The sequence below is a fragment of the Opisthorchis viverrini genome, assembly GCF_000715545.1.
Source record: "Opisthorchis viverrini unplaced genomic scaffold opera_v5_238, whole genome shotgun sequence".
NCBI lineage: Eukaryota > Metazoa > Platyhelminthes > Trematoda > Opisthorchiida > Opisthorchiidae > Opisthorchis > Opisthorchis viverrini.
In genome coordinates, this window is record NW_008751890.1 from 24,098 (window position 1) to 38,616 (window position 14,519).

General features: G+C 40.0%; 2 protein-coding genes across 2 annotated transcripts in view; one reads left to right on the forward strand and one right to left on the reverse strand.

The window, feature by feature from the left end:
• T265_08732 (hypothetical protein) overlaps positions 1-14,519 on the reverse strand; it is a gene marked incomplete at both ends in the record, with an annotated part of 83,095 nt that overhangs the window by 11,363 nt on the left and 57,213 nt on the right. The gene's annotated exons all lie outside the window — the stretch shown is intronic.
• Positions 2,512-14,519, forward strand: part of T265_08731 (hypothetical protein) — a gene marked incomplete at both ends in the record, with an annotated part of 59,661 nt that continues 47,653 nt past the window's right edge. Inside the window, 3 exons of the mRNA XM_009174616.1 lie at positions 2,512-3,110; positions 12,928-13,091; positions 13,134-14,046. Of these exons, the coding sequence (XP_009172880.1) occupies positions 2,815-3,110; positions 12,928-13,091; positions 13,134-14,046 (1,373 nt within the window). The remainder of the gene's footprint in view (positions 3,111-12,927; positions 13,092-13,133; positions 14,047-14,519) is intronic.

Here is a 14,519-nt window from a genome sequence, read left to right on the forward strand (position 1 = left end):
CTCATTTTCAGTGCTGTCTTTTTTCTCCAGCAAATGAGTAAGAACTCTGTGGAAATCCCCACCAGTTTGAAATTCCTACGGATATTCCTGGCCGAGTATCGAAAAAGAAAATTTTGTTTCCCAACGATATAAGGTAAGGCAGTTAGGTGCAGATGATTATGACTGTGATTGACACATGGATGGTCAGCACAGGTCTCTTTCTGAACCAGACTTTTTACTGGGAAAACAACAGAAGTAGTAGGTCAGCTGATTAAATCGTGGCTGCTTCAGTTGTTTACAAAACTCGGAATTGTAACAGAAGTGTAACAGTAAGTGTAAGGCGAATATGGGATGGGATGAGTTGGGCGGGAGACATCGCCCGGTGTCTGCTGTCGTTGGACGTGGGGCGAACGCTGGGGTATTTTAGCTTGAAGTAATGGACAGATTTCTGTGCGCGAAGTTTGGGTGTAAGAAATCAACAACAATAAGAATACACTGTCTGACAGCTTTGAATCGGTTTTGTGGAACACGACCCTAAATAATGTGAGACGTACCGTGTGTCGAGTGGGAGTCAACACGTGCCCACAACACTGAAGGATCCCTCACGGAGAGAATGGACATCACCTTGGTGTGGTAGCCTTCCATGATTCATTGCGCTATACTGAAGGGTTCCGTGTAACACTCACGAAGTGTTTATTCCACCGTTTATCAGCAGAGCAGTGGCACGGAGAAACGGTTCTGCAATTTGGCAGTGTAATTGGGCTCAGGAATAGTCTAATGTCAAGTGTAACTCAGCGTGCACACCAACATTGAAGTAAGATAGACACGGATAAATAAGAAAATGGAAGAGGCTTAAAAAAACAACCCATGATTATCATGTTTGATTGGTGCAATCCGTTATTGGAAATCACTGGCGTGTCAAACCGTCAAGAATCAGATTGGCGCGATCATTTTAAATAAAGGGCAACCTGCTTTTTGGGCCGAACGTGCACGTACTTACGTGTTGCCAGTTAGTAAGACTGTTGAACTGGATGATGAATCTGGGGTCCTCTACTCCCTCAGAAATTTATTAGTTCACATGTCCGGTGAAGCACCATTGAGAACTTTCTGGAATACGTTCCACCCGCACTGTTCGAAATGGTTATAGAATTATCATTTGTCGCTTCCTCGATCCACTTCCTTGAAACTGGGGAAAATGTACTGCCCCGAACAACAAAGAAAATCGATAATAGTGTTAATTTAAAAAATACATTGTCTGTTGAGTGTGAAGCTACACTGAGACCAGTTGTAGCCCTGTCTCACACGAGTGTTGGAGCACGAGTCAATTGTCATGCTATTGTTGTCCGTGAATTTTTTTATCGAGAGCAGCAAGTGGGATTTCAGACTAGTAAATGTTGTACTGACCAAATCTGCAAACTCCTTTCAGAGATAGAACAACACCATACGTATGTTCAACCCTCAATTATGGTTCTTCTGGATTCTTTTAGGTTCGCTTAACTCAGATGACAGGCTTGTTCTTCTCAACAAGCGTGCTCAGCAGGGATTGCCTTGTCACTATAATAAGTTATTTGTAATTGGTTGTGCTTCTACACCAAATTATACGGAGTACACAAATTTATGATAATCAGGATTTGTGTCCACATAACGGATGGTATAACGTTTTGCCATAATCTATGCAGAAACCTTTTATTCTCCGGCCAGATTATTATGGCACGATGAAAAGTGAACTTCACCAGTCTGTTACACCATATGCGATCGATGGTGTCTGAGTGTGGTAGCTACTAAATTCTTGGGGAATTTCATTCCGAGATGTGATTGACTACTACTTTTTAACGAATTCCATCCTTCCAATAAATGTGGGTTATCACACTACAGATAAACAGGTAGGCTGCATTTGACGCAAGTAGCTTGGACACTTTCTGACAGCACGCTTGATTATGTGAATCACTGATGACTGTAGCTAGACATATCTGGCATAGTAATGACGTTGATTTCCAATGCTATCATCCTTGAACGATGGACAGACGGAAATTTCGCTTTTTGAGACCATATAGCTCGCCTGATAATGTTTCCGAATTGGCCGTTTGCTACAAACCGCTTCATAGATTGCCTTATGCACAACAACTAACGATGGATACACTAAAAACCTGTTAACCAGTGCTCCAGCTATTTATATAAACTTGTTGGGTTTTAAGTGTGCAAACATGTATACGTGCGAGGAACTTATAATCACCGAAGTGAAAACTGTTAATTGTGTGGCTTTACGTCTTAGGTACTACATTATCACACTTTCTAAATAAGTGGGACAATGATCAGTTAAACTGACTACGTCTTCTAAATCGTAATTAGCTCCAACCAATGAATAACCAGGGAAGTATGCACATTAGCATTGGATGCAGAACGCTCCAACCTGATTGGCTGATCTCTCGAGTAAGTAGTAAGATATCATTGGTTCAGAAGTACACTTCCTGGCTTAGATGTTCTAGGAATTGTATTGAACAGTCGTTCACTTTATGAGAACAAACACCAAGGCGGTTCCACATTCAGAAGCGATAAAGCTTCACTGTATTTTTATACTTACAGGATGATGCACCACTGCTTCTAGATTTCATGAACCTCACCCTGTTTGAACCCCTCAATCCCCCCACAAATGGACTGTTTGGATGGTTCACCAAAATATCTGTTCTGTTTACTCGTCATACGTCAACCATTCATTCAGTAGACTCTACAAAACTCACAAGGGTTTGAGACGCACCTGAATCCTCGATATATTTTCTCAAGGGCATATTGCTTCAGAAGTGTTCTTCCACAAACCACTGTATTTGTTATAGCAAAATGTCGACAGACAATCTTAAACAATTGGTAGAAAAGCAGACTGCCGAGATCGCCGCACTGAAAAGTGAGCTGTTGGCAAGAGACACCCGGATTGCGGACCTGACAGGATTATTGGACAAATATCAGAGCGTATTTTCCAGACAAACAAACCAGATGAATCTCATTAGTGATGGCCTTGGTGGAGGAACAACACCTTCCATTAAGCCCAGAAAGCGTGGTATCGGTATATCAGCAGAGCCGGAGGATGCGTCGAAAATCATGACGCATGAGTTGAAACGTTACCCAAAACCCAATGAGTAAGTTACCAGAATATTATACCGTGATTAGTGACTTAGATTTTTTAATTAAAAGCCACGAGGCTTAGAAGTCTGAACATAATTTTTTAAATAAGAACCAAATGGGGCATGGTATATTGCTGAGAATGTCTAAACATTCTTCAGGTATCTTTCAGTATCTCTCATTCATTATCCAAACATAAGCTTTACTGTAGCTTAGGAAACGCGAGTTCTTCTTGTAACAAGGTCAAAATATTGCGAGTGATTTTACACCGTCACGAGTGGAAACGAAAAATTCATGCCCTCAAGCAGTCGATACGTCTTTGAGCTGCTTACCTATTATAAAAAAGATTACAAGTTTGTTCTGTCATTTTAAATCGGAAGAAACTGGTTAACTTCCACTTACAAAACAATATTGCGTGGAAGGCAAGATCTATAAAGGCGTTTAACATTGTAAGTACAGAAAACATCAGACAAGGAGTAGAATTTCTTCGAAAAGCAATGGATATGCACTTTATAATAGGTTATAATATATCCAACCCGCGAACCTCTTTATAGAATTGTGCTTAGATTAAACTTGTGACCATGCTTTAAAATTAATTAGCGGCTTTTCTGAACATGTTGTTCCCTACGCCCAACCACAAGTTAATGTTTCAAGAAATTTAGAACCTATGGATGACGAAAACGTAGAACGGGATTATTCTTCAGAAATTCCAGGCCCTCTCATATTGGAGGGTTTCACAAACTCAGAATAGTTGAGCGGTCTTTAAAGCATACAGTCGTACAGATATCAGTATTGTGAACAAATTACTTGTATTAGCAACGCACATGTTTCAGACAATCTGCATGATAGTGCCAAAAATATTGGACGCATTTGCACTCAGTTCAGTTACATACTGGTGGATAGATGCAGAATGTGGGTTGTGATGTGGCGGGCAGATTCACATAAGTAGACTTGTAGGAGTAAACTTAGGCCAAAAGGCACACTGAAATTTCTGCCTACTTCCAACATCCCTCTGAGCTTAAAGGGTTTTATGATCACACAATATTGTAAGTGGCAGTCTTACTGAAGAAAACTGAAGTAATCAATTAGTCATCACCACGTTTTTACAAGTTCGGTCCCCTATCAGGTTCATTCGTCGGTGAGGTCTTTAACCATGTCCAACAATGTATTCTGCCGAGGTAAATCATGAACACGTTGGTGTTAAATGATCAAGAACCCCAAAGCATAAATGTTTTTCAGCTCTGATCTCACTTCAAACCATCTTCGTCTTCAGGTTATTTTGAAATAAAGCATAAATACTTAAATTTTTTTGCTCAACAGTTCATTTGGTAAAGCAAAATTAACGTACGTGATCAGTTCACGATTAGGTCAAGAAATCACCTCAGTTCCGATTGTAGCGTTGACTCGTAAAAAGGCTTTATTACGCAGGCTATAAAATAAGGCACTCAGTTCTGAGGGTCAGACAATGACTGGTGGCTAATCACTCCGCGAAAATGCTGACAAGTAGTACCATACGTTCATTCCTTAACTGGTTGTCCGAATCGTGCTAACTAAATACCACTTTCTATGAAGATACCTACAAGAAAGTAAGTAACGTTATTGAGGGTGATGTGTGATTACATAGATTAACCACAATCAAATAAAAGGTGATGCGACCGAAAACAATCAAAACCCCATAAATTGACAGAAATTTGTTAGTATAACGCAGTATGACACCACTGCATACGTTTCCTTCATCGTTGCCCTCACACAGACCAAGGGTCATTAGATGTTTCCAGCTGCTCGATAGTTGCATCGAGAATGGCATCTCAAAATCCAATAAACGCTTATGGTTTATCTACAAACTAGGTCCAAATGAGCCTGATAGTTTCAAACGAAATAATGCCGTTGGTTAAAAAAGTACATGGCCTCGACTGTCAGCCAAAAAGCTGGTATAGCTTGTCTGTTAAGTTAGCTGAATCAGTGCATTGTGGTCAACAGGCGAAATTTCGCCTCATAATTTGTGCACCTAGTAAGTTAAATATGAGTCCTTAAATTTCCGCATGAGCAGTATTTGGCAGCTAAACAAATGAAACACACAAAGCCAGCGATGCCTGGGATTACTGGATTTGTCATCAAGCATTTCCCACGTTACAAACTCGTGAGATTGTATATGTAGTTCCCACCATGAAAGCTATGTTCAAATGATCTTCGCGCAGCTAAGCTTGGTAGGGTAGCTCAAATACTTATATTTCCAAACACATTACTTAAACCTGAACAGTTTTTAATCATACCGCACCACAAAAACAAAATGACTTGCGAGAAACCTCCTTCACATAACATGCTTTTTAACATTTTGTTCCATTGAAAGTTTGTCTGGTATTGCACTCCAAACACCTTTGAAATAAACAATTCGTCTTTTCTGTCCTTGTTCAAACCTGAAAACTCTACCCACCGATCAATCACGAGGAGAATCAGTTCAAATATTTTGGCAATTTCCATGAAAAGTGCTGAGAGATTTGAGGAGCAGTGAACCTCGAATTTTATTTAATCTAGCAAAGCAGGTCTTTGATTTCATTATAAGCAGACTGTGATGGTTTTTCAGAGTACGCGAAGACCCCTGTACGAGACTCGCCCTTTATTGCTCTTCAAGTAGTGTAGCCTAGAAAATCTGAAGTAACTTGAAAATTTGCGTGCATACATATACTCTGAAACCAAAAACCCTAAGCAGCCTGTCTGCTGACAGTTACTTAGTATATTGTATAAAATCCGGTATTTAGGCCTTTGTTGAGACTCATTTCAGTAGTTGTACAAGTACAGACGCACAGAAAGCTACATACACTCAGATTAGTTTTCCAATCAATAATCGTTCATCTCACACTTGAAAAATATTTTATCTGATAATCAGCAGGCTGGGTAAGACCACTGTAGATTGTTTTATTTGACGAAGCTCTGGCTAATCAGGGGTAGTTTTTGACGCGTTCACGACACCATGATCTGTCTTGGGATTTTGAGCAACCGTCTTGTATTAGCCTCAGCAAGACCAGGAAAGATAAGTTAAATTATCTTTAGGCTTTTTAATCAGACATGCTATGTATTGCGCGGCATGCGAAAGAAAATCAGTATGTCACTAAATACGAGAGGAGTCTGTATTTTCAACAACCATAATACGGCGTTGTCACTAGGGCTCAGCTAGAGTTTTTCAGAAGTGTCAACCGTAAAAACTATGGAAAAAATTGATACAATTTGTGATGAAACTGTTTCTCTGTGGCTATAAATTAATGTACTTTAAGTTGTTTGTTCGGATGCATATGAGAAGTATGCCGGGAAAAGGAAGTCATGCTGCTCAAAGCCGGCATCTTAGGTCCAATCCTGCTTAAATATATCAATCGTTCCATAATTTGGGCACTGACCTTTCCTTGAAAATCTGAAGTTGTTTAAAAAACGGTTGCATTCTTTGAAAGAGATAAGCACATCTGTAAGCTGTCAAAGGTACCAGCGTCGTTGGTTGAAGGATGGGACTCGTTTTGTTTAATTTATTGCATATGCAGATAGGTTTTTTCATCTGGAGCCACAGGTTGAAAAAAATTCTCTTTCAATCACTGGAGCTCATCTAAAAATGAACGGTCCTCCAAAACATCAGGTCAGAAAAAACGTCAAAACGGGCCTTGTTACGCTTGTCTCCGTAAGGAAGATTGCAATTCCTGGAAAGATAATCGAATTGAACCGATCGAAATCAGTCCCATATCATAAGCTTTCTTTGTTGATAAAATCTTAAACAACAAAACGTCCGTTATAGCTGGAGTCGCTCAAGATTTAACGAACTTAATTGTGTCTACCATTTTATTTTTCATTATTACTTACTATTTAAAAAAATTACCCTTCAGCACCTAAATTACACTGCCTGAACTCCATTTCTCAATTGATATCATTCAAATGCCATTTTTAATGAACTCATTTACCAGTTTAAGTTGAATGGAACAACTATCAGCTGCAAGCATAAGCTTCACGTGGATGTTACAGTCTGTTACTTTAAGGTCACGAAATACCACATTTCCTTGACCTCATTATTAGGAAACGGTTTGTATGCGACATTAGTGAAGTTTTGGGCAAAGATAATTCTCAGGTTGGTCGATATGAAGGACAAGGATTCTAGTTAACATGTGTAGGACATAGATTATGCACTTGTTCCAACGTCGTTTTTCAGAAGAGATTTTCAACGTTCAATTCGATGAAAATGGGCACTAGACAGCCGCAATCGAACTGTTCTCACACTCCTACCGCAGGGAATAGAGAAATATTCAGAAATGTTTCCATTACGTTTTAAAAAGAAAAAAGCTTAGTTGCTAGCTTCATTTCTCACCTTACGCGTAGGAAAAATGTCGTCCAGAGAGTGGGTTGAAAGTAGTGCATACACGTGCATGTTCCGCTCTTTGTACTCTAATCCTGATCAGATGACAGAAAAATTCCTTTGTGTAAATATATGCATACGTATGGACACACTTCGTTCTAGGAGGAATCTCGGGATATAGGACAACTGCTCTGAGCGCTATGGGGTTGTAATATCGAACGACTTCCAAGCTAATCCATCTGATGTAAAAGTTTCGGAACCTGCCATTCATTTCTGAATGTTTATCTGCAATGCATATGTTGTTGGTATAATTCAGAAATTAGTCACCATGAACAGTATTCAAATAGGAAAATATGGTTTTTCCCAAAATAGGAACCACCTACATTTTGGTTGCCGTCCAATTTGGCGCTAAACTTTACGATAAAACGGCTTCTGCAAATGAGATGTGTATCAGTTAAAAAACCCAGAATCAAAGCAATAAAGAGTATCTTTTGAACGATTTGGTTAGTGAAGTAGATATGAGTCAATCACAGAGAGGTAAGCATTCGGGACAAAATGCACTCTGCTAAAAAGAGCGGAAGGCAAGAGTGACCTAAATAACTTACCTGATAGTGATAGTTAACCTGTAATTAGCCAAGCCATCAAAAGTGCTTTGACGCTATGAGAAAATAACGATATCGTAAACTGCCACTATACTGGAACTGACCCCAGTGTTCTATATATTCTGATAAAATGTAACTGGAATATACAGTAGGCATTAAGTAGATAGGTTTCCTCACCGCAAACCCTTTTGATGTTATTAAACGGCATATTAACTGAAGTCTTTCTCTTCATTAAAAATTCAGCTAAGAATCCATAGAGTATTCAAGTCGATGCTCCGTTGTTACGGATTCCCACTCATTCTAATTCAGTCTTTGAATAGCAGTCTACACTCTAATTTCCAGCTAAAAGGTTTGCAATACAGAATTAGAAAGCATATAGGAATCATTCATCTATCAAATACTATCGGGAAAAGGGAAATCCTTTGTATGGCACGAATTGTAAAGATACTCGAGACCTTTGACAGACTAGCATTACAATGGTTTGGGTTCCCAGTAGGTTCGTAAATTTCAATTAATTCAACAGAAATTAAGCCGGGGCTCTCACGATGCTCAACTATTTAAACCTTTTTATAGCATGTATAGAACTAAATGATTTGGGCATGCTTTTTCAAACTTGTGTGCTCTTTGTAAGAACGATTTAAATCAATCGTTGTTGATAACTTCCATCGGTGAAAAACTAATAGGATAGGCATTTATTTGTAGCCTAAATCTATAAGCAAGTTTGTTAACTAAAATTTCTTTTGAAAACCTCACTCTGCATGGGTAGAATCGGCGCCGTTTAATATGTACACAGGGTGAAAATGCCGTGTACACAAATACTTCTGTTTGGTTATTTTTAGTGGTACACTGCTGCAGTTTAAATGTAACAGAACTTACATTCGTTGTACAGATCGACTGTTATGTTCCATATAAGCATTTAGGTAAGGCTGTGGTTATACGCAAACTGCTGAGAAAAAGAAGTTCTTTTCCGCATAATTTGCAAAGCTAATTAAGTGTATACTACTTATGCGTTATCTGATGCAAATGTAGGGTTTCAAACCTGACGTTTTTATAAATCTCGATGAACCCGCTCGGACTTGGTGCTCTCACCAGCCAAATTAATTCACGACGAGCCATGCTGAGTTTGTTGAATATATTTTTGCGATAGTCTTCTCATGCAACCCCGGAGAAAACTTACTGAACTTTGCATGTCTTCCAAAACAGTTTCATTCGTCTTCAATGGGTGTAGTTGGATGAGTTACGGATTTGGCTGGAAGTCAGACCCAAATGTGCGAGAGATTTTCGTCGATCAGGTGACAATAGAATGTGAATCGTCCTCCTGTTTTTTTCTTTTTGGGAGATTCCCCTTCTTTTTTAAGAAGTATTCTTACACTCCGATCGGCGATGATTTTGACCAGTATGTAGACGACACAGATAGTGCTACCTTCCGGTCATTGTTTCCGATAAACACTTAGTCATTTTCAGTTTAATTGACATTTAGACATCTCCATGTTCCCTGTGCTCCTGTAATTTGTGGGGGCAATCAAGATGAGATCCCAATTTTTTTGTTAGACATTCCAAGCTCTTTAGGGGACTGAATGTGATTCCAGGTATAAAATGGGCGTATTATAGGGTATCAAGTTAATCAACCCTTTTGCGCGAGTATGCCGAAAACAAACTATTTGTATCGTATGTCAGGTTTACATTAGCAGTTCACTCAGGTTAACTGCTTGAATTATGACAGTCATTTCTTCTCGGCCAACTGTTGACATATGTCCACTAAAAGTCAGATGGGCTAAATAAGGAGTACAAGGTTGACTGCTCTGATTTCGAACGCTTTTACCTCCAGTGTCTCCATAGCCTTCAGCAAATTTCTCGTCACGCAGAGTCTGTAAGGGAACTACATCACAACTGTTGATCATGCAAGCCCAACCTGATCGATTATATAAGTTTAAGAGTTCTGTGAGTTCCTCATACAACGAACCAAGTTTCGTCTGAAGGATTAATTTCAACTCTCAAGGATTGGGTGCTTTCGCAATGATTAACAGTTAGCTATACCATGAGGTTTATATCCAGTAATTTAAATATCAAATAGTACGACTCACCATTATGAATAAGTTAGAGAATAGGTTTTAAAAAGTACAATAAAAAGCACTTCACATAATCAGGAGGTGGTTTCTGTTCATCACATTAAAGTTCAAGACAGGCCAAGTGCTTGTCTTATTCCATCATCGACTGGATGAATTACACTACCAAGGTGCATGTACAAAGGTGCCAAACTCCAATATCAGAAAAATAAACTGAAGGCTGGTTTCTAGAAGTGATAAATATTGGTCAGTCATATCGAGCCGGCAGCATCAGATTTTCTCCAAAGAAACTGTGTCATTGCATTGTTTGATAATATGTTGCATTCATATTTAGACTGTTACTGTTTTTGCTTCATTACTTTGGTAACCTATGTCGGTCCAGGAACGCTAATGAAAGTCATCGATCAAAGGATATTATAAACCTGCATTGTTACACGGTCGCAGTTTGAGATAAAGTTTTTTTACATAACGAGATAACGTTAGATGCTCGGTGGAACTTTAGGTAATCGAATTTATGTGCCATTCGGCCTGTTGACCCTGATGACTTACGCCTAGACTTGCGTCCACAAGTAAAACCGCTGCTCTAAGTAAACATGTGGTTCGAGAACAAACTAGAAATAAGCAACACAAAAATGATGATAATACAGAAACTTCTCGAGGTTGGCAGAACAGGTGTGTAATGAAGTGAAAGCGATAAATAACGGAGTCGATGTGTTGGCATTGCGTCCTTACAGGAAGAGTCAAGCTGACGCCAAGCTCTATCAGCGATATGCAAAAGACATTTATGTCAGACAAAATACAGAAGTGCTGAGAAATTCTGCCGATACTGAACATTGCTCGGAAATTGTCCAGGTTTATTAAAAGCTTACAGTCACAACAGGATGCTCTTTTGAAAGCCTTGGTGGAACACCTTCACAGAGAGTGATCCAGGCACAGTGGTACAGCATATTAGCCATGGTTATTCGTTGACCCACCAGTGCTGGCAAACTAATCTTTCGCATGAGCACCAAAATGAATCGTCAACTATATTCTTGGTCAAATCATAATTTGACGTCACTAACAATCCTGTGTGAACAAACTCAGAAAATGAACTTTACGAATTGCTTTGGTCGATACATTCTAGGGTTTAGTGTACGAGTTTATTTCCCACATTTATGTGTAAAACACATCATGTTTTTCAACTACTCTCTTTCGAAGATGAGCGCCAATTAGTTGATGGGAATTTGGTCTTATGTGCCGCTTATTCTCAAGGGGAATGCAACACTAACCTGAGTTTTTCAAATCAAAATCGTAGAATGGATACGTCGACGTGGTAACAGGTAACACTACTGTAACAGGGTGTTCGAAGTTTTAAACATTCTATTTACAGTCTGAACAAGAAGAAGTAACCTATGACTGTTTAAGGGATTTGTCCCAATCTACTGACATAGTTTGCGACAAACGCCAGTCTGTATACCCCTCAACTACACAATGCCCAAATGAGTCATCGTGTTGTCGGCACAGGACCATCCGCATCCTTGTACATTCAGTTAACCACGACCCAACTAATAATATTGATTCTGAGCCACCGAATTCCAAAATAAATTGGCTGATAAAAGCTGGCCAATTTTGTAGACAATTTGCCACTGAAAACCTAGAAAGCATAGATAGCCATTGTGCACAATTCACCTCAAAATCTGTCATCACCTAAAAGCCATGTGTTTTGCTGTATTAACTCGCCACTGATTTCACGCTCATTTAGGCTCATGGCATTCGTGACGAAGAGTTGGCGAAACATGTGTTCGTTCTGCTGGCTCCCTTTAAAAAATCGGGCAATCCGGTTACTGCAGCCCTGGTTAATGTAGACGAACTGTCTTGTCGGCACCAACCTAAAACGATCAAACGTGATCGTGGTACTCAGTTTGCATGAAGAAAAGCCTGAGGACAAAAGATCCTTAGTCCGTCTTCAACTATGCGGCCAAAAACAGTCTCATTAGTGGATGATCACTATAGAAAGAAAAAATTTGTTTTGTCCTACATGTTCGTAAGAAAAATACCTAGTACCAAGATGGTCTCTTCCAAGGGAGTACCAAAAAATGAGGTGCATGATACGTATTGTCATCTACAAAAACTGCTAAAAAACGCCAACGCATCCGAATTCAGGTATCCGTTATTTACGGTTGCATTAGAATTCTGTTAAATTTTGGGCCATACATGAGAGAACGTTCTGGTGGATTGAACTAACAACCATAATTGTGGTCGATATCTGAGTTTGTACGTCATGGACCACTGGGTAACTCTTGTTCAGAATGATTCCTCAATGAAGAGTAAGACCTATAATTCCAGCACATTAATAATGCGCCCCTTAGTCGGGTTGCTGTGAACGGTGTGCACCAAATGAATTAAACAAGGCTATCTGAATCAATTGGAAAATGTTTGGGACCGATTGGGAAGTCATCGTTTCAGAGGGGTTTGGCAAACAATCGGTGGATTTATTGCTGGGCATCGTTTCGCTTTTGACACAAAAGCTTCGTCAGGCCAAGTGAGTAAGTAAGTAGGTTGATTGGGTTTTAAGGCAGTCAGGGAACCAATCCGTGAGATTCCTTATGGCTAGTGACGTGATTAGTGCTGGGTGTTCGATTGGCAAGATTGGAGGCAAACTGGGAGAACCATCGGATTTTCAACATTAGATGCATGAAGCACAACATAATTCCCAAATCTCTGGTTGTTAAGCCACCAGATGCGTCCCCCGTTTATGCTCGAATTGCTTCTTCAGCGAACCAAGTCATCCTTAAACTGAGGATCCATTTAACCACCCAAAGTTTAACTGATATTGCCACTGCGCATGTCGTCTCAGGGATGATCTTCAGTCGGCACTCTCACCTACTGAATTCGAATTACTAGATACCAAAGCGAAGGAAGTGAAATCAGCTCAAGGTAAACAATGTAAGGACAGACAAATACGTGAGTTCGAGAAATTGCTTTCTACCACTCGCTGTTCTAGTAACACAGCAGAGAAGAGTAAGTCATCCACTAGCTATTGTAGCGTAGTCAATTTATCAGATAGACCCTTAAGTGAAGAGGAACGGTGTCTGTTAGAGAAAGGATTGAATTTTGCAGTAAGTAAAGGCGTTATAAGGGCAGAAGAGATCGTCCCTAGTGTTGAGTCTGTATTCCAGAAGCTTCCTTCAATGGAAGCGGAAAAATTACGTGTATTGTTGGTCACAGTCCTGAAGTCCCAGCAACCAGGGGTTCCAAATATTGCACCAGCTGAGCGAAGAGCCTTAAACACGTTAAAAAATGTAGATAGCATAGTAATTACAAAGGCAGATAAAGGCAAGGCCACAGTCGTCATGAATAAGAGTGACTATCTTCATAAAGTTAGACAACACATAGCTGATGGTCCTTATCGACAAAGTAGTAACGGAAAGATCACGTCAATTATGAGTAGTAAGAGTAAAGTTGAAGTTGGGAAGTATCTGAGATCTGAGATAAACCATCTGGGGCAAGGCAAGTGGTATCAATTGTACCCAAAAAGTGCAATCCAACCACGACTGTACGGGTTACCGAAAATTCACAAGGAAGGTGTCTTCATAAGCCCAATAGTGGATGGCATAGGTTCACCACCATATCAGTTGGCCAGATATCTAGCAGGTATCCTTAAACCACTTGCCGGAAAGTCACCCACACACATCCAAGTAGCTGGGCTTCAGATGGAGCCAGACGAAGTCCTGGCTAGTTTTGACGTCAATTCGATGTATACCAACGTCCCTAGAGCGGACGCTGTGGAAGTGGCGAGAAGACTTTTACTGGCAGACACAATGCTGAAGGAACGAACGCAACTCTCCGTAGACGAGATAGTTGAAGGCATAAAAGTATGCCTAAACCTCAGTCATTTTGTTTCTGACTCAGTTGTATACACTCAAGAACAAGGTTTAGCGATGGGATCACCAATATCTCCGATTTTGGCCAACATGTACATGGAAGACTGCGAACAGAAAGCTTTAAACGGATTCGAGTGTCCACCAAGGGTGTTCTGGCGTTAGTTAGATGACACGTTCGTTGTAATAAAGCGGGATAAGGTGAACGAATTCTTTCAACATCTGAACACTTAGACTACCCTCTGCACATCCAAAAGCAGTATATGCTAGCATAGCCTCAGCGATGTTTAGGAGAGTGAGAGCACTGTGTAAAGTGGAGGTTGACCGAAGGGCAGCACAAATTGAGATAAAAAGCAACTTCAAGATGGCGGATACTCAGTGGGTCCAATTAAGTAAAAACTAAGGCGGGTATTGGTGCCAACACCAAGACCCAACAAGGAGTGGATTGGAACAGCGGCCATTCTATACAAAGCAGGGACATCTGAAGTCATTAGAAGGGTACTGAATACGGCTAAAATTAGAGTAGGTTTTCACAAGGGGAAAACTATAAGCTCGGTGTTGGTGCATT